We start from the raw sequence: 20958 nt of genomic DNA, 5'->3' as shown, positions 1-20958 counted from the left end.
GTTCTACTGGTGTGCCACCAACACCCCTAACAAATAAAAAGTGCAGGGAGAGATCAGGTGAGTGTTATCAAATCCTTCATCAGTACCTGTGTATTTTAAGTTTTGGAGCACAATGATATACAATTACTTTACTTTATCTTCTTTGCCACTGATCGGCTTGTTAGTTGCTTGGGCAGTCAGTTACATCTCTGTAACACACTGTTGGCAAGTACTGGGCATGCACTGGCACCTGAATGTACCTGTACCTGCATCAGTGTTGGTCAGGTCTGATCTTGAATGAGCTCACACTTGGTGCCATCACAAGCCCACACTCAGTGAGCCTGGCTTAAGAAAGTGTATTTTCCATTTTTTGCATTTTCTTTCTTTGAAAAATGTACAAACAGAAAGTGAAGTGTGTGAAACTCTACAAGCGTAGAGTGTAAAAATGTACAAATATAGTGTAAAAATGTTCAAGCATAAAGTGTAAAAAATGTACAATGATTTTCAAATTTATTTATTTTTAGGAGAAAGTGACCAACGCAGTCCACATGAATGTACAGCGAGGATCTTACTTTGAGATGACTCTCCCGTGGGCAATAAACCAAGAAGGGTATAGAACCAGGATTAATGGTCAACTCTTCCATGTGGATGCTTCTACTAGTCTACAGGTGAGTGAGTGAGTCTATTATATTTCAACATTCACCTCTCCCATGTTAAGCGTTCTAGTATGAATTTTTATTTTCTATATTTTTAATGTCAGCATCAGATGTTGAAGCAAGTTCTTGGATCTTTTGTGACATAAGCAGTGACTGTTTTTATTATTATTTTACATTATTATTATGACTTTTATTGAGATTATTATTATTATTATTACAGTATTATTGTATTATTGTTATGACTTATTATTATTATGACTTTTATTGAGATTATTATTATTATTATTACAGTATTATTGTATTATTGTTATGACTTATTATTATGACTATTTTGTTATTTTTGTTATTTTTATTTATTATTTTTATTATTATTATTATTATTATTTTTATTATTATTATTATTATTATTATTTTTGTTATTATTGTTACTATTATTTATTATTATTGTTATTTTTATTTTATTATTTTATTTTTATTATTTTTATTATTATTATTATTTTATTATTATTATTATTGTTATTTTATTATTATTATTATTATTATTATTATTATGATGATGACTATTTTTATTGTTATTATGACTATTTTATTATTATTATTATTATTATTTTATTTTTATTTTATTATTTTATTATTATTATTATTTTATTATTATTATTATTTTATTATTATTATTATTTTATTATTATTATTTTTATTTTATTATTTTATTTTTTATTATTTTTATTATTATTATTATTTTATTATTATTATTTTTATTTTATTATTTTATTTTTATTATTTTTTATTATTATTATTATTATTATTTTATTATTATTATTATTATTATTATTATTATTATTATTATTATTATGATGATTATTTTTATTATTATTATGACTATTTTATTATTATTATTATTATTATTATTATTATTATCATTATTTTTTATTATTATTATTATTTATAATTATTATTATTATTATTATTATTATTATTATTATTATTATGACTATTTTATTATTATTTTTATTATTATTATTATTATTATTATTATTATTATTATTATTATTGTTCTTATTATTATTATTATTATTGTTCTTATTATTATTATTATTATTGTTCTTATTATTATTATATTATTATTATGACTATTTTATTATTATTATTATTATTATTATTATTATTATTATTATTATTATTATTAGTATTAGTATTAGTATTGTTATTGTTCTTATTATTACTAATTCTTCCATTCATGTCACCTACAGAGCTGAGGGATGTGTTGCCAGTTGGTGATTCTTGTTCAATATCACTATTCCATCTTTATAAGTCCTTTTGGCTATCACAGTACAGTACACACTCTGCCCACAGTACCGTAGTCTCCTGGAAGCTGAGACACTGGACTACGGCGTGACCATCCACTACCCTCGTGTGTGGAACCACCACCAGATGTGGGACTTGGACTTCAGCAGCAGCAAAGCCACCTACCACTTCTTGTACTCCCATAAAGAATTCTTCCAAGGTGGGTTTGACTGTCTCGTGTGATGCCCTAAATGATGCTCTCGACCTTTTGTATCATTAGCCTTATTATATCTTTACTCTTATGTCAGGTACAGTATTTTAATACTTTTCCATTTGCTAAACTGAGTTGAAGAAAGTTGTATTTTTTCACAAGAAAATTGAATACTGTATATTTGAAAATACTAGAGGATTATATTTGATGAAGTGTAAATGAATACCTAATATTTGGATGGTAAGCTGTAGGTTCTTAACATAAAAGGGAATTAAAAATAAAAGTTGTAGAAATGAATGTCTTAAACAGTACAGTGGTCCCTCGGTTAACGAACACAATTCGTTCCAGAAGGTCGTTCCTTAACCGAAACCATTGTTTCAATGGGATTTTAGGTAATTGATTCCAGCTCACCGAAAATTACATACAAAGTAAAAATAAATGCAGTAAAGTACACTTACTTTGAGGTGTGTATGTAGAAGGCTCCTGGTTGATGATGATGATGATGGAAATTAGAAGTGGGGGTGGAGGAGAAGGGAGAAGAGAAGGAAGTGGGGGTGAAAAAGAAATCACCCCATGCTTCATGCCGTCATTTCACCCATATAATTTTAAGTTCTTTAGGTGTAATTCGAGATTATTTTCTTTAAATCAACACTGCACTGCATTATATGTTGTCAATATGTAAAATAAATTTCAGAATGACCATTAATTGTACTGTAAAAACATAAAAATAATTTATGTTCAAGAGAGTCACAAGCAAAATGTTACCTCTACTGACCAGAGATACAAACTGACGCCTGTTTGGTGAGTTGAGTGACTGTTTGGCGCACTAAAAACTAGTTTCCTGTACTTCAATTATGTTAAATAATTGTTAAAATGACTAAAAAATTTAGTATAAAACTTGAAAAATTATTGAATAGTACAACCTTCTTAATATTTACTCAAATGGGAAAAAATTTAAGCCCTAGACCCGATTACTGTATTGGCGGACTAATATTCCAGCTGGTTAGCAAGCGAAAACATGTTGAGAGGAATTCGTGAGGAATTCGTTAACCGAATTGAATATTCTTATGGAAGGTAATTCGTTAACCGACATTTCGTTAACCAAGGCGTTCGTTAGCCGAGGGACCACTGTACTATATAAGAGACCTCTTACATAGCTTTATACAGGTTGGACCTCGCTAATCCGAGAAGCTTGGGACCAGACCGGTTCTGGATTAGCAAAAATTCTGAACCATCGAACCTGAGGTTAAAAAAGTCAAAATAAGGCATAAAATAAACTATTATTGTCTAATTTCTTCAGTATAGACACCTTTTCTAAAATAGTTCACGTCACATGCTCATGTTTCGCCGCATTACAACCACTTCTACTGCTTGCTGGTCTCTTAGGAGGCATATTTAGGGGTAAATTATAAGTATTTAAAGGTAAAATAGTGGCAACAGCTATGACACCGTCCAGAACCATCGAAGCTGCCGGACTATCGGGCCCTGGATTAGCTGGGTCCAACCTGTATTAGTTATTAGAAATGGTTGGGCAAAGAAACAGAATATGACACACAGACGTATTGTGAAGAAGTTCATAGTTAAGCCTTTATTGACATGGCAACAACTTGTAACTACATTATATAATGAATTGTTAGTCTGTGTACAGTATATGATTACACAGCAATAGTCATTTATGCTGTTATTGCCGTTGTTCACCTAATTTAAGGAAAATAATGTGGAGACTTGTTTTATATACAGTAGTTATTTTGGAATCGTAACATACAATGCTATACTGTAACGTAGATAAGGTAAGGGGCTTGTTATAGGAAGGGAATACCATAGTAGAATACATGTGTTACAGCAGTAGGAATGAATGACAGGAGAGTCTGTTTGTTGTTGATTCTGGCCACCTGACAGTATAACAGGAAAGGCTTGAAAGAGTAAAATAAAGAAATAGAATTGGAGTACAGTTTCCTGATTGACAGAGGGAACTGTGATTAGCTTGTAGGTAACACTGTAAATATCACTAAATGCTACATGTTTTGTCTTTGTATTTCAGATTTGATTGAAGACTGGTCGTGCCGCGTGCCCCCAGACCTGTTACACTTTGTGCCCTACGCCTGGAATTTCACCCTCAAGCTACAACAGTTTGAATTAGTCACCCTCGCCAATGGCTACAACTGGGTGGACTGTTCTTCACAGCATCTAGCCAATGGTAGATAATACCAAAACTCTAAAACTGTTTACCTTTTTATGATAGTTATACTGTATCTTTGAAATATTTATGCCACATGCTGGAGTACAAATACTTTATTAATTATTGTCTCCTCTTGTATGTTTCAACACACTCCTGTGTTAGTTAGGTTAGGTTTGTAATGCAGAACTGTATAAATTATTTTTTTGTCTCTCTTGATGGAATGGGATGGAACAAGTACATTTTGTCTCATAAAATAGACATAACTGTACCAGAAAGAGACAGAAAAGCTATTCCTTTTTAGCAAAAGCATTACAGTAGTTGTCTTTTAAGGCTTCTTCAAAAAATTAATCTTTTAGTATAATGTGTTGTGGGTGGGGTGCTGCACGACTGAGATGCATGAGTCTGAGTAAGGCGAGAAGGAGAGCCAGGGGAAGGCCAAGAATGACTTGGCAAGAGATTGTGAGAGTGATCATAAGAGTTAAGAACCTGACAAGAGAGGCAGCAAGAGACTGTGCAGCATAAAGAGCTGCCATAAGTTAATCACGGCTAGGTCCTGCAAGTGTGGAAAAATGGCCATAAAAACGGTGATTCTCACGAGACAATCAAGGAAGTGTTCAGACATGGCCACAAAACTTGCCTCCCACCTGTTCATTTGATTGTTTTTGGCCTTACAGATAGGAAGGGTGTTGCTACCCCTGTTCAGGTAACTTCATGTAAAATTTTAGGTTTTTGTCAACAGTATAAAAGTGGAGTAAAAGCTTTATCTCATGAATTATTTATATGATACATTAATGCCTCTCTGGGGGGGCTGTTAATGCTATTGTTTCTTGCTCCAGCTCATGTTGCCTTCTGTGGGGAGTTGTTTGAGCTGAAATTCACGCTGCCTTTCATTGACTTCCTGCCTGAGACTGTCCTCCTAAAGTTTGCAATACTGGTACGTAATCCATTGTATAGTGTATTTTTGTATACTTTACATTGCAGTACATTATCGTGTTGTTGTTACCCTCTCCTAAATATGTACACACCTCTTGCTGTAACTAAAGAAAATATCCTTAAATTGAATTCTTGTACCATAAGTATACTTACTGGTATCTACTAAAAAAATTTTCTTGCAGGCAGAAACTGTGGACTTGAGCTTGTACCTGCCACCTTCCAACACTTCAAGGAACATCATCACCGCCCTCGACCGAAATGCTAAATTAATTGACAAAGAAGATAGACCCAAACATGCTTTTTCTAATGACAAGTGGAGAAAGTTCTGTAAACTCAGGTATGATGGATATATTAAGAGTAAGAAGTATTTGTCATGTGAGGGTACATAATGGCTGTAACAATACAGTACAGTACAGTACAAGCATTCCCTGATTTATGAAAGGGTTCAGTTCCTGCCTTTTGTAAATTGAATCATATGTTCTTACAGACTCCCATTATAAAAAACTGAGGGACATTCCTACAAAAAAATAATTTCCCCAAATATCTGAGATGCCATAAAACATGTTTTTATTGAAACTTTTTGGTGTACACAATGACTATAAACCAATAATTAACAAAATAGATGAAATACCGTACACTGTACCTTCGTTGATTTGGATTGTTGTAATTATGACTTTGGCTTAATTCATATGTTTTACAAAAATGAATTAAACAATTTGAATATTTTAATTTTAATTTGGAATGAATCTAAAATAACTGAGCAGTTCCAAAAAGTTACATGGCGATGGGCTTGAAATTTCAGTCTTTCGATTCAACTGTGCTCTCATGGCTACCCAAGCAGGCTTGTGTCAGGTGTCATCCCATTTGGACAATTCCCAGAATATTCATATTCATGAAAAAGTAAAGTATTTGTATATTCTGTCAGTAAGTCAGGTTGCCAAGCTTAATATTCACATGACATGTGGTCAGGTCACTTGACATCAGGTGACCTCATAATAACATCAAGGCTGAAACAGGTGGAAATAGTGAGGTCATTTAGTTAAGTCATGAGTTTGTGAGGAGACCGTCATTATACTCATACAGTATAATCTTTATGGTAAAACATTCCTATGATAATTTATGCTGTATTTTGTTATTCCTAATCTTATTTATATAATATTCCTATAATTCATTCATCCTAATATAATTCATAATATATTCCTGAGATAAACATAGTATTTCTGATAGAATTTTTGATGTATGGATGATTTTTCATTATAATCTTCCATGGGAATTGTTCAAGTGAAAAGAAATCATCTACAGGTACACCACCGATTTTCCGGGAACTGAAGGTCCGGCACCCCCTTTAGTCCGGACAAAATTACGAGAGGGTACTTAACTTTCCTCCCTCCCTCCCTGCCATATTTCACTGGATTTACTGCTACTATTAGTGTTTACTGATATACTGTAATAATGTTTAATAGTGATTAATCATGGCACTGTAGCCAGGTTAGACTCATCACTACAACCACCAGGCTACTGGGCCAAGCTGTGAGGTGTTATGGTTGTTTTTCAACTCATTTTCGGGTAGATATAGGTAACTTTATTCATCTATTTTCACTCATTTACATGCACACACCATCCTAAATACATACAGGTACTCCTCGACTTACGACAACCTGGACATACGACCGCCGTGGTTGTATAAAATATTTGTCAAATTACTGTATGTATTTTCGAGTCCTGGCGTTAGTGATCGCGCTGTGTACTGACAAAATTTTCGTTCGTAATTCCCTTTAAAATGGCTGGCAAGCGTAAAAGTGAGAGTTCTCATGGTGCTGAGAAGAAAAAGAGACACCCATTTTAGAATTTCTATGTACTGTATTATTTTTGCCTTTGCGACTTACGACCAATTCAACTTAGGACCTGGTCGTCGGGACGGAACCCCGTCATAAGTCGAGGAGAGACTGTACAGCGTATTGGGAAAAAGAGTAGAAGAAATAATTGTACTAAAGGCAAACCTGTACTCAAATATACGAAGTTAATTACTAAAATAGTATGTCTAGTGCAAACTATGGGACGTTTGTACTTAGATTAATCACTATCTTACAAGAATTCCAGCAATGTAAGTTATATTCTGCCAAGTAAATGCAGTGACATTTTATAAGTGCAAAGCTTAAACTCCTTCTATTGGATAACTACCTACACACTTTGTTATCTCCCCTCCTTGACAGCTGTCAACACCTCACCTCCCCCTTCCTCCCAGTCAGGGTGAAGGTGGTTTTAGGCTTAAAGTTTTTATCTTATAAAATGTTGCTGACTAGACTTAGCAAAATATAACTTGTATTGCCGGAATTCTTGTAAGGTTGTGAATAATTCGAGTTTAAGCGTCGCATAGTTTGCACAACAAATAAATTTTTTAGTCCTTTAGGGTAGTATATTTCAGTACAAAGTGTGTACAGTAATATGTTGCTCAAAATTATGGCTTTTTCACATTTAATTTAAATTTAACATTTGTTTAATTTAAGTTTCTAGCAGTCCATGGTGCTTTAGAGACACGGGAGGTGCACAATTAGTGGGTAAGAGGTGTATTGTTGAATTATTATTACCTGACCTCGGTTGGTTGGGCAAAACAGATAATCTGGCAAAGCTTTGGAATCAAGGGTGCCGGAAAATCGGTGGTGTACCTGTATCTTAGTGGCATGTAATCTTGGGTGCTACCATGTGGGAACTGGTCACCAGCGTAGTTGCGAGGTTATGTGGTGCTGCTTCCTAAGGTGTTAGTTGAGGTGCTCAGCACTTTAAAGCAGATGTTTTTAGTAGATTTGTGGGATAAGATTTTGAGTAAAATTAATGCAATTTGTGATAAAACCATGCTTAAACTATTATTGCATCATGGACGCCCATACGTCTGACAACACCCTGTGTACTACCTGTGTGGCATGTGTGTTGTACACTAGTGTTTTTCCTGTACAATACACGAGTGTTGATTCTAGTGAAATGTTGTTGAAGAAAAAAAATTTCTGTAAACATTAAATGAATGATTAGAATTTAATTTTATAGTAGAAATTAGAAATTAAAATGTTATAAGACAATGGTTTGGTAATGCTGTTTATTTGTGTACATTACAGTACAGTACTGTGTAAGTGCCTCATCACCTCACCTCTTTGTGTGTTACATTTATTTGTGACTGTATTATTTACCTTATTATTACTGTTTGTACAACATTTAAAAAAATATTTGTTTGCACAGTAATTATAAATAAAATATTTTATGTGGCAGCCAAGGCATGGTAACTGAGTGTGTGTGTGCTGATTAGAATAACGAGGAATAATATTTGGAACAATCTGAATAAGGTGCAAAAACTGAACAGAAAAGAACAAAAAATGAACATAAAAATTCGGAACTTGTCACATAATGTCAACATATTCTGAATTCGGTTAATTTGGATATTTCGGTAATTTGAGTGACCCAGAGCCCCTTGTTTGTTGAATTAGTGAGGGTATAGTGAACATGCAGTACAATACAAAAACAATTTTATACCTGTACTTACAAGACACTGGATGAGATTTTAAATAAAGTGAACAGTATGATGATGATGGATGGAGTTGTCATCATCCTGTGGAGTTTTTAAAGACTATCATGGTGTTTGGTGACATACAGTGTGGTCTGAGACACTTGGAGTCTAGAAGAATTTACATAAATATAGGATGGTCATATTTGTTAGTTAAATGCAAAAGTTATACTTCTAAAGAGAGAGAAAACTGTAAGTGGTTTAGTTTCAATATTCACTTGATCATTATTTCACTCAAAATTGTCTTAGCATGGTTAAAACATTGTGCAGATGATATATCTTGTATTATATATGAATACCTATTTTCAACTACTCAGAAGGTTTTCTTCATGGTAATGATCAAAATACTCTAGTTAGATTATTTGCTGAACCCATTGTGTCCAAGGTTGGCTCGGACCTGAATAAAATCATATCCCCATATTGAAAGGGCTAGAAGTGCCTTATATTTTTTTTATATAGGAAATTACAATTTTAAGTCATGTTGAAGTTGTCCTCTATAAAATGGAATAAGGAACAGTGTTTAATAAATTGTAACCAGAGGAGACACATGAGATAAGGGCTTAAGAGGAGAAATTTGATATTCCAGTGCTGGCTGGGTGGACTGCTGGCAGGTACCAGAACTTCAGCTGAACATTGGCTACACCTACCATCCAGTGCCACCCCTGGGACCCTCACCTCAGGCCAATGTGTCCACCCCGGAGAAAGAGGAGTTGCTCTTGTCTCCCATCAGAGCTCCACACAGGAAGAAGTCACCTATGGAGATTATAAAGGTAAGGCTTTCTTTGTTGATATTCTTGTCACAGTCTTTATATTATACCACTCAATCTTTACCTGAGAATAGTTCTTGCATATTTTTAATGTTTATTAAGTGATACGTATTTTCCCCCCCCAGAACATTACTCCTGAACAGTTTGAGCCAACATCCATGACGCCCGACTGCTTCAGTGTTGACCTGCGTATCTCTCAACCATCAGAGATTAAACTATATGGATCTGTACTTCGTCAGTTTATACACCTCAAGGTACAGTACCGTTAAGACTCGATTGCTCGACTAGTATTGGTATACAGTTTGGGTAGTCGTATTTTGTTTGATTTCCCAGAAAATCAGAGAAGGGCTCATATACATTAATTTAGAGAGAATAAGGTACTGTAGTCAGTAAATAATTTCTAAAAGGTGTGGCAGCATACTGTACCTCCAGAAAAATTTCCTAAGCCAAGATTTATGATTTTAGTAAGACAAGGATTTGAAAATTAGTTATATTGTACAGTATTGTATTGTGGTCATATACAGTAGTTGTTAAGTATGCATTATACCTGTGCTGTTTTTAAAGCTAAATTAAATTAAGCAGAATATTTATGTGTGCTGTGAAATGATGTAGGAGGCAGGTGTTGGAGGTCTTATCTTTACCACTGGGAAAAGATGGGTACAGTAATTTGACATTAATAAATAAAAGTTTCTCAGATCTGTCCACAAATTTGCTGTCAAACTGTGGAAGAAATACAAATTCTGTTGCAGCCAGTTGGTGGTGTATGACACAGGACCTCTTGACTGACACCTCAGGTTGGCGTAAGGGACCACATTGGGTCTCTGAGCCATCCCTTTCTTTTGAGTCCTCCATAGATTTTTTTTTAAAAGACCTTCAGTTGTAAATGAAGATGATGCCAGTTCCCCCACACCTTAGTGACTGTGATAGAGATGTCTCTCTGAATCTCACAATTTTATCTCCTAGGAAAATATCTTTGGTGAAGATCAGAAATTCACAGACATGAACCAGATACATGTGGATGAAGACAACCCAGCTGAGCTGAGTCAGCAGGAAGAGTCAAAGTCTAACAGTCTGGTAGAGGAAAAGAAGCTGGAGTTCGACTGTCGCAAGTACCGCCAGTTTAGGGTCACTGTTTACTTAGACATCAGAAATGTCCTCGGTCACCTTGTTAAGGTAAGGGGAGTCTTTATTGCAGGGAAGGTATGCAAACAAGTTTACAATGGGGACTTATTATTTGTTGGCAGAGTTGTTAAACTTTGAAGTAATTAAAAGAAGGAATTTGTTTCCTTTTAAAAAAATTGATTGCTACACTTGAAAATCTATGAAAAAATAATTTTAATGAGACAATAGTTAGTTTACCTTACAAGTTAAGGAAAACTATTCTTTTATCATGGCAGCCATGTGCCAACCAACATCTATATCCTCACTTTAGTTAAATTTTACGTTCAAGGCAATACTTAAACAATTTAATGGAACAGTAATGTCAAGAAGTATTAAGATTAGCAAAAACATCAAGAGAAATACTTGAAATGTACAGAAAAAGAAGAATGAGATACTTTGGTCATATAATTAGGTATGAGGGGATAATAACAATATTAATAGGCAAAGTGAGGGTAGGAGGGTCAGGGGAAGGCAGAAACTGGGATGGATGAATGAAATAAAAACTGGGTCCTCTGAGAGATACAAAACCTTGGAGGTTTGGTAACAACAACCTGAGAACGTGAGAACGTTTAGTATGGAGGACTGTGGTCGCCAACCTTCAGATATGAGGATGGCACTCTGATCGATTGAATGTCATACAATCCTGGAGAGAGATGACCTTCATAGTCAAGGAATATGGAGGCTTGCTTCATCCAGCAGCAGCCACACAAATAGTTACAGTATCAGTAATAATTTTTCTTCATTGGGTGTTCTGTTACTTGATGTGATTAATCTTCAATATTTTAAATTCATATTGTTTGGAATCTAATTTCCTGCACCTCCTGAGTTGATATATGAGAGATAATCTAGTCCTAAAGGTGCTGGTTTAGTTCTTGAGAGGGCACTTACCTGTATGGTCAGACAAGTCCTTTAAATAAACTTTCTTTTTTAGGACTGTACTGAGAATGACCCACCTTGCCCTTCTGTGGCCTTGGACCGTCTGGTGTTTGAGATGGACAAGAGGTTCTCAGAGACACAGCTGCAAGTTGTGGTGTCTCCCCTCATCCTCACCACCTCTGACATCAACGACCATAGACCACCCGCGCATCAACACCTTCGCACTGGCTTCCTTATGTTGTCTGGGCTACAGGTGCTAATATATTTTCTTATTGTTTTTCCCAACCAGGACCAAAGCTCTGAAACATAAAGGTTTTGAGTTGCTTAGTAAAATAGATTCCAGTTATACTTCATTTAATTCAGAAAATAGATAATAGTGAGGAAGACATATAGGCAAATGCAACATTATGACAAAACCAAGCAAACATGAACAAATTCTTCAGTACAGTAATTGTTTTAGGTGTTTCTACAGTCTAACACAGGAAGATGTGGAGATGAACCCTGACACCAGTGTTTGGTGATGGGATTGTGGCAGTGGTCCAGTGTGAACATAACCAAAGAAAACAATTGTCATTGAGACACTTATCACTTAAACTTCCCATCATAGTAACACCATGGACAACTGTGGCTGATAGTTTTGTTACTTAACCTTCAGTACCCTGGAGTTATTGCAGGCATTGAAATAAGGAGGGACTCAAGTGCTCATGCCCCTCAGTTTTGTCTATTTGGTGGGGTTGTGTATCTCCCAGACTGATTTACAAAGAGGCAGAACTTGTGTGACATTTGTTTAACCCTTAAGCTGGTGCAGGCCACCTGAACAGTCCTGTATGATAGTTGATAATGTGTGCTGGAGTCCTTATGATGTATGAGAGTGAATAAAATGGTAAAATAAAGATTTTAAAGGTGGGAAAAATATGCTATAAGTATAATAAACATTTCTCAGTGCTTCTCAGAGTATTATTTTGTGCTTATAACTACTTCTATGTGATTATTGGGCATTATTGTGGTCTGTAAAGTGATTTTCCATTCTTTTATTTTCTTTTAGTTTGTATATTTTAGCGATCACCGCTAGAATTGCCTCAACGGCTTCCCTAATCACTGTACATCAATTTACAGTAAGTCCTCACTTAACGTCGGGGGTCACATTCCTAAAAATGCGACGTTATACGAAACAACGTTAAGCGGATCAACTTTCCTCATAAGAACTAGATAAAATACGGGAGTTAAGTTCCTGAGCCTCCTTTTGCCCCATGAAATACATTACATCCACAGAAAATCATTGCCATTTCTATAGAAAATAATGCAAACATATACAGCTACTAAGTTTGTATTGGTACTCACTGATGGGCGGAGGTGGTAGAGAGTGTGTAGTGGGTAGTGAAGCAGAGGATGGCGGGAGGGGGGGGGAGTATGGCGGGAGCGGAGGAGGAGGGTGGGAGAGGAGGAGGAGGAGGGCGGGAGAGGAGGAGGGTGGCGAGTCACTGAGACTGCGCTAAGCTGAGAGAGTGTAGCGTGGCCAGATGAGAGAGGGTGATGCGCCGTAGAAGGTAGTCCTTGACGACGCAAAATGACGTTGTACTGAGTCATCAGAACGTTAAACGAATTTTTGGTTTCTAAAGATTAGTGACATAGTACCGAAACAATGTTAAGCAGGCCGACATTGTACGAGGACTTACTGTACTTGGACCAGACTATAGCCTTAATTTTTTTCAGAACTTTCATAAGGCCTAATTTTTTTTTTTTAGCTATATTGGTGTTTCTGGAAAAAATGAGGAGCAATCTAAGGGTTCAGGAGCACATTAGTTTGTGCCTCATTTTGAATATTGATTAACATTGCTAAGCTACAGAAATCCAGCTTAACTTAACCAATTTCCAAAATGAGACTAAACCTTGATTATTGACTGCTGTAAATATAGGAGACAGTGTGTGCAGGAGATACCTAAAGGAAAGATGTTTCTTATGAGGTAACTCCTGCATCATCTGGGTTCCCCGCACAAATGTTCAGAACATTATTGTTGAATGTATGACAACAAGAGATACTCAGGTGTATGACAACTAAAATATTTAAATCAACCTTTAGATTACATGATCAGAAGCTGGTTACAAATTGTTTATAATAATTATTTAAGTAAATGCTGAACTGTGGTCTCCATGAGTTCACTGGTCACATATGTTTTCCCTCTCCCCCAGATGCGAGGTCATGCCATGTTCAGTTCCGAGGAGCGGTCCCTGGATGAAGAGACTCTGGAGTATGCGTGGTTGGTTGAGCTGACTGTTGGTACACTCAGTGGCAAGCTCACCACCCCTCAGGTTGGTTGTTTAGTCGGTCATTGTTTGTGGCACTCCATCACTGCCTACGATTATTCAAAGTAGATATTAATTCATGTACAAACGACCAAAGTGATAACCCACATATGTCCACCAGGAATATGTTCAGAGGTGTGGTCAGTGGGACGTGAGGGTGAGGATGGCTTCTTTAAAAAAAAAACTCCCATGGGGAGTTGGAATATTATTTAGGATCATCTGCAGCCATGGAACAGCATGGAATCTCCCTAACTGAAAGTAGTCATTTGCAAGGAAACTTTACCTTACTACTCACAAGATTGAAGTACTTTTACAGCACATAACAAGCACTTTCTGACAAGGGAAACTAATTGTGGTTAGATAGTTGGGCAACAGTGTCAACATGTCACAATCAATCAGCATCACTTGCACTCTCCTCAGATCAGTCACAAGACAATAGCATCACCTCCCTCTTGTTACTATATCAGCCAACCTTGTGTTTTGATAACTGACATGAGAATATTTGTGACCATGAGTTGTTTGTTGTGGCGTGATATGTATAGATGGTCCTTACATCTCTGTTATGATGTGACATGGGAATATGGACATCTCTGCACTGTAGGTTTTAGTGAGCAAGGTAAGTAATTTAGGTAATTGTAGGATTTGGAATTCATTTCAGAAATATTCTAAAGTATCTTGATTATAGGAATGCAGATTACCCCTCTCCCTCCCACCAATTTAAAGTATATTTTCTTCATAAATTTGATAATGTATCGGGCTGTTGTACGAATTGAAAGAATTGGAAGAGTAAACCCTTGATAACTTGGAATTTGATGACTCCGCACACATAAGAAATGTTTATTCCCTTTATGTTTCTACCTTTATGATATTTTTTTTCTTGCACTTTCTGTATGAAACATTGTATGTGCACGTGACAGAGTAAAAGAGAAAAGAAGGAAAATTATGTATTTATTTCTGAAATTGCGAGTTGGAAAATAAATGCTCTGAGTGCTAACTCTGGCTCCCATCTCTCTTTTGCACTGGTTCTGTGAACATCTCTCAGTTGTTCATGGTAAAGTTGGTGCTGTAAGTGCTTACTGTATATACTGTTGTGTACTGAGCCCCCCCCCACCTACCACATGGCACCACAAGCTTTAATTATCCTCATCCTTCTCCTGCAGTGCTGGTAAGTGTTAATATTTGTGCAAGTTTTCTGACTATGGTAGGTTATTTTGGCCAAAAGTTGAGTATTGGGGTAGGATAAAAGACTGGGAGGAAAGTGCCTCGATAACTTGGAAAATTTGATAACTCGGAATGGCTAGAGCCCCATATATTCTGAGTTATCGAGGGTTTACTGTATACTTTAATTACTCAAATGTCATTAACATCTGTGAAATACTTCCATAATATCTATCCGACAGGAGTGTTTCCCACCACCAGCCTGCAGTAATTGTGACTGGTTCATGCATCATTCATCTTGTAGACAGCCTGTAGCAGGCTTCAAGTCTCTACAATTATACAAGTTGTTGGGCAATAAAATGGAGGAGTGTTTCCTCGTGTATTTTCCAACTCCTTTTGATAATTGTACTTGGAAATTTTGTGTGCCTCCCCCAACCCCCCAGATAAATCCTGGCTGTGCTTATGGTTATGTTGAACATTTAATGATAAAAATTAAGTTCACAAACATAATTTATTAACATCCAACATTGTTTATTAATTTTTCTCTCTCTCTCTCACTGGTACCGTATATCACGGCCTATAAGACGAAATTTGAACATTAAAAAAATCTGCCCAAAGTTAGGGGGTCGTCTAAACCACCAAGTTTAAAATTCTTACCTCTTAAATATTGTGGTTTAGTGTGTCAAGAGTGGTGATGAAAACATCGTAAGCCACTCACAAGGTCTTACCACTAATTATTTTATACTGAAACTTACGTTTGGCAAGCTGGATTCAAATTAAGATTACCGGTATATTAAAATAATAAAAATGTATTATAAACCTGTCTAACATACCGTAAAAGAGATTTATACCCCTATAATAAACACAGCTATCATCACACACCCCTCCCCACGCCCCCCCCCCATTTGCCAGTGAGGAGCCGTGGAGGTGGTCAGTAATGCATACCGGTATCGGTATATTTACTCATAATAATATTTATCTCCTATAAATAATTGATTTAAATTTTATTTTTTTCCAAAGAATATTCAGTAAATGAGTGCATTAATTCTTGAAACTATCGACGGTTAATTACAGACGCTCAAGTGACGTCACTAGTGTTTACACTACACCAGCTGGTAATATTTGATGCCATTACTTGAAGTGAATTGGCCTTATTTTAAGTAACTAACTATAAATAAATACAAAAATTAAAAAAAAAGATCAAAACTGAGAAATAATATACTGTATGTATGTTGTGTTGTCAAAGTAAGAGGAACAATTGTGTAAGTACGTAATATTTTTTCACTCAAATCCTAATGAAACACTACTGGAGAACATTCCTTTGTCGCAAAACAGTTTATAAATTAAAGAAAATAATTACAGTGTGTTTAATATATTACAGTATATTATAAATAAATAAATAAAACAAATAATTCGGTAAATCTATTTAAAGTAAATGGAAAATAAGCAAACATGTTATTTACCAAGACCCTTCCGTCTGGCTCAGGGTGAGATGTAGGGGAGATAAAGAAGGCTATTTATAGCCCATCAGAAGTGACCAGTACCCTAATGCACCATAAATAATTCATTGAACATTCATTTTTTGTACATATATATATATATATATATATATATATATATATATATATATATATATATATATATATATATATATATATATATATATATATATATATATATATATATATATATATATATATATATATATATATATATATATATATATATATATATATATTTGTGTAATAAATGTATGTAGTAAGTACATACTGGTAACCTTTTTCACTCAAATCCTAATGAAACACCACAATTAGAATACGGTGGTTGCTGTTGAACCACATGTTGTATAAATAGTCACACCACCGAGACGAGGGAACACTCCCAACACGCTTCAGTGACGTCACTAGTGTTTACACTACACCAGCGGGTATAATTTGATGACATTACTTGAAGTGAATTGGCCTTATTTTAAAAAATCAAGGATGGTTGGTAAAGGACTACTGAGTCAGTGGGTAAGTGTCACATTTGGGGTACTGGTCTTATACAGCAAATAGAGCTCAAAAGCTACTTTTTAAATGGAAATTTGGGGGGGGCGTCTTATGCACCCCGCCGCCTTATAGGCCGTGATATACGGTAAGAATTAAGTTTCAGTTTTATTATGTACTGGTATGTCCTTGTGATTAGACAAATTATTACATGTGCCCTATGATGTAACAACTTTTGTATTTCTTCTATTCACAGTTACAAAACATAATTACAGCATTGGAAGCATTTTTGTTCACTGTTGAGGACATGGAAAACTGTCTACGTCACCCACGCCCACACATGTTCTGTTACCATAGAACACCACAGCCACAGTGCATCCACACCACAGCTGAGCACTTTTGTCCCACCACTGATGTCATCAAGTACAAGATGGTGCGAGCCTCCATTGATGGCCTCTCACTTAACCTTGTGGAGAGCGGTGCTATCCTTAATGTTGAGGTGAGTTGTGCCAATATATATTACTGGGAGGTTAGACACGTAAGATAAAGGAATATTTATTACCTACCTGAGAGAGCATGGCATTGAATGGTGTTACAGCAATAATGGGTAACAGTAGAGTCGAAGGAGAGTCTGTGTTTGGTCTTGGTTTCAGCCATCCATGGGAAATTGGCTAATTTTATTTCAGTTTCTCAACTGTGTGTAGCTGGAGGAGCTGATCAGAATTAAGACCAACACAGACTCTCCCTTCATGACCATGTGGTGTCACTCCTCTACCAGCTGTCACATGCATTCTGTGGCATTCCCTTCCATAACAAAACAACCTTGTTGCTTCACACAGCCCAACATTCACCCATTACCAGCCCTATAAACCACTCATAACCACCTGAAGAAACCTATTAACTGCTGTTTCCTCAGTGGATGTTATCCTCCACTTGTGAGTACCTCACTTTACCTCCTTATTGGGGTTCCACTGTCTCTCTCTCCTTTCATATTCAAATTTTTTTAAATTTTTTTTTACCTCTCAATTACTCTTCATTTTCTCAGTATGCCCATACCACCGTGACACACCCTCATCTGCCCTCCATCTGATACCCCATACCGGTACACTTCCACTTCTCTTTTTTCCATGTTAATGATATTTGTTTATCTAATTTGAATTAGAATAATTAAGTTTTAGCCTGGAAGGTTACTGTCGTAATAATTAGCATTAAATAATTTTAAAGTCTTTTTGACGTTACTCTGTTTCCAGATTTACCCAATGAGAGTGGCAACTTGTAATCTGCATGGCCAGCACACAAGGTCTGGTATTACTGCTCACATTCAGAACATCAGTGCCCGAAACTACATCTGTGCTCAGGATGGGCACAAAGAGGGGGGTGGCCGAGGCGAGGCAGCATCCATGTGTGGTACATCCACGAGCGGTGTGGGCGGTCTAGGTCTAGCAGATGTGTACACGGATGATGTGTGGCTGGAGGCAGCAGCTCTTACTCTTGGTCCCGTGTATGTGGATGCTGCCACCAGCATGGATGTTCTCCACCATGACATGCAGCTCATACAGCATAAGTATGTACTGTAGAGCAGGTTATTGGGCCCATATGTTAGTGTTGGATCCCTGCAGTGACTGGGTCTAAATGTCACTCCCTCGAGTAATGGTGTCAAATGTGTTCATTTTATATTTACACTGGTGATATTAATTGAGCTATAGAACATACGGTGGATGACTGAGTGGTAAAGAAGATGGATGATAGTACAGATCAAGGTAGAGTGGGGAAAGGCAGAGTATAGACAATAAGTAGGGTTTGATGGCAAGCATGCTAGGTGGAGATGTTAACTTAGGCATACTGTACTTTGTGTTTAAGGTGACAGTGAAAAAGGTTGATTTACTCTTGTGTTAATGATTCAAGTAAATAGTATTTAGTAAGAATTTTATTCTTATCAAGGTTAAGGCATCATCATTGTAATATTATTGTCACCTGGAAATTACTCTACTAGATCTGTGCTTATTACCTAAATCTTTGTCTCAGTAAACTTTCTTTAATTAAATCAGAAAGAAAATAATCCGTTATAAAATGTATTGTGCTAATTTTTGTAATCAAGTCAAATTTTTTAAATAACATCAGATATTAAGCCCATTACTATAATTAAGAACTAAAGAAAATTTGTACAGTGTTTGATGCAAAAGTGTATTATAATGTGTTTGTGACCATGTTCTTAAAGCTACTGTACACCCTGAGAAGCAAGAGATTGGATCAAGTTTTTAATTGTAAAGGGACTTGAGTTAGTACATGACAGACATACCGTATATACTCGTCTATAATCCCCCCTCGTTTATAGGTCGACCCTGATTTTTTGCCCAAGAAATCGTTAATTTACGATATTCCTCGTTTATAGTTCGACCCACGTTTTTGAGGGTAATGGAACAACAAAACCTTCACTAAAAACGCTCTACGTCCTATAAACTGAGGCTCGCCGTGCATGAAACACAGGTGCCGAAGGCAAATTGTTTACCATTTATTATTACGACACTTTACACTGAAACGCGGGTAGTTTCAACAAAAGTATTGTATATTTCCATTCAAGTATTTATTCAAGTCAATTAGGAGGGAATATTATTGTAATACAACAGTTTTTAACTAAACCATTCGAAAAGCGATTACGGTAACATCTTTTGAACGAAAGAAAGCGAAAGTCATTGTTTTCGTCACGATTTGATCCCACTTTCCACTGTATTGTAATACGTACGTCATTTCAGCAAAAATATTACATTTCCGTGAATGCATTATATCAAGCACAGTATGAATAGAATACCATTGTAATATAACAATATTTTAACCAAAAACTATTAAAAAAACGAGTAACTTCTCTTGAACATCGGAAGGTTAGGTAAAATCTTTTGTTTTCGTCATGTATTTTATCCTATTTTACATTAAAATACATCACGTTTCAGCAAAACTACTATTTATTTCTGAGAATATATTCATTCAGGCACAGTTAAGGTAAAATATACATGTGATGTAACAGTTTTTTAACTGGAAACGATTCGAAAAACACTTGTACCGTCTAGCTGATACAGCTGGTGGTGCGTGATGCATCATGCGTCGTTGTAAACAATAGGAGGTTGAAGTAGATTACCGGGTATTATATTAAGTGTGAAATATCGAAAAGGTTTTTAATACCGGTATTTTTTGTAGATCAATGAGAAGTGTGATACTGTATATGATATGATAAGTTAGCCTGTGCTAAGAACTTCAACATAGACTACTGAAAGCACGTTGTAAGGTATTTTAGCCTATTGTAAGTGGGTGAGCTTCATTTACTGAAGGAACTGCACAACTTTTCATTACTAATTGGTACATATTTTACGTTTCCATTGTTTACTGGCAGTAAATGGTAAATATTTTTCATGTCTGAAGCTAAAAGTTGCTCCTCGCCCTTCCCATCATGCACGGGTTCAACCTAACAAAACTATTACGCATGTATAGGACGACCCTCAATTTTTTGCCTAAAAATTTTATCTTTAAAACTCGAACTATACACGAGTATATACGGTATACTATACTGTATAGTATTAAATCATAATTGGTTTATGACCAGGTTCTTGAAACTTCATGATGAGAATACCAAAAGACTGTGGTTCCTGTGGCCACAGGAGGTCACAAAAGTGTCAGCACAGGTGTTTGGCAAGTGTGGTTGTGTTGGTGGCTGCTCTTTCTTCGGTAACAACAAGAACGGCCTGACCTTCTTCAAGCCCAGCAAGCAGGACTTCTACAATGGTGTAAATATTGCTCAGCTCAGGTCAGTACACCAGGCCATTTTTTAATAACCTTGATATTAATAAAGCAATTGAATGGAAACTTTTGGGTTGGAGGGAATACAGGTATGGAAATGGTTGTAAAACATTGATGATGATA

General features: G+C 35.8%; 1 protein-coding gene across 13 annotated transcripts in view; it reads left to right on the top strand.

Annotated features, from left to right (window-relative positions):
* LOC121853648 (transmembrane protein KIAA1109 homolog) overlaps window positions 1-20958 on the top strand; it is a 139472-nt gene that overhangs the window by 16685 nt on the left and 101829 nt on the right. For all 13 annotated transcript variants that reach the window (XM_042347953.1, XM_042347952.1, XM_042347950.1 and 10 more), the window contains exons 10-22: window positions 504-647; window positions 1989-2139; window positions 4172-4327; window positions 5146-5243; window positions 5425-5579; window positions 9382-9565; window positions 9688-9816; window positions 10526-10735; window positions 11655-11852; window positions 13790-13909; window positions 17303-17545; window positions 18297-18610; window positions 20642-20842. In XM_042347953.1, coding sequence (XP_042203887.1) covers window positions 504-647; window positions 1989-2139; window positions 4172-4327; window positions 5146-5243; window positions 5425-5579; window positions 9382-9565; window positions 9688-9816; window positions 10526-10735; window positions 11655-11852; window positions 13790-13909; window positions 17303-17545; window positions 18297-18610; window positions 20642-20842 — 2303 coding nt within the window. The remainder of the gene's footprint in view (window positions 1-503; window positions 648-1988; window positions 2140-4171; window positions 4328-5145; window positions 5244-5424; window positions 5580-9381; window positions 9566-9687; window positions 9817-10525; window positions 10736-11654; window positions 11853-13789; window positions 13910-17302; window positions 17546-18296; window positions 18611-20641; window positions 20843-20958) is intronic.

Source organism: Homarus americanus, unplaced genomic scaffold (assembly GCF_018991925.1).
Source record: "Homarus americanus isolate GMGI-L3 unplaced genomic scaffold, GMGI_Hamer_2.0 scaffold4896, whole genome shotgun sequence".
Lineage (NCBI taxonomy): Eukaryota > Metazoa > Arthropoda > Malacostraca > Decapoda > Nephropidae > Homarus > Homarus americanus.
This window is presented reverse-complemented; position numbering and strand designations above follow the sequence as displayed.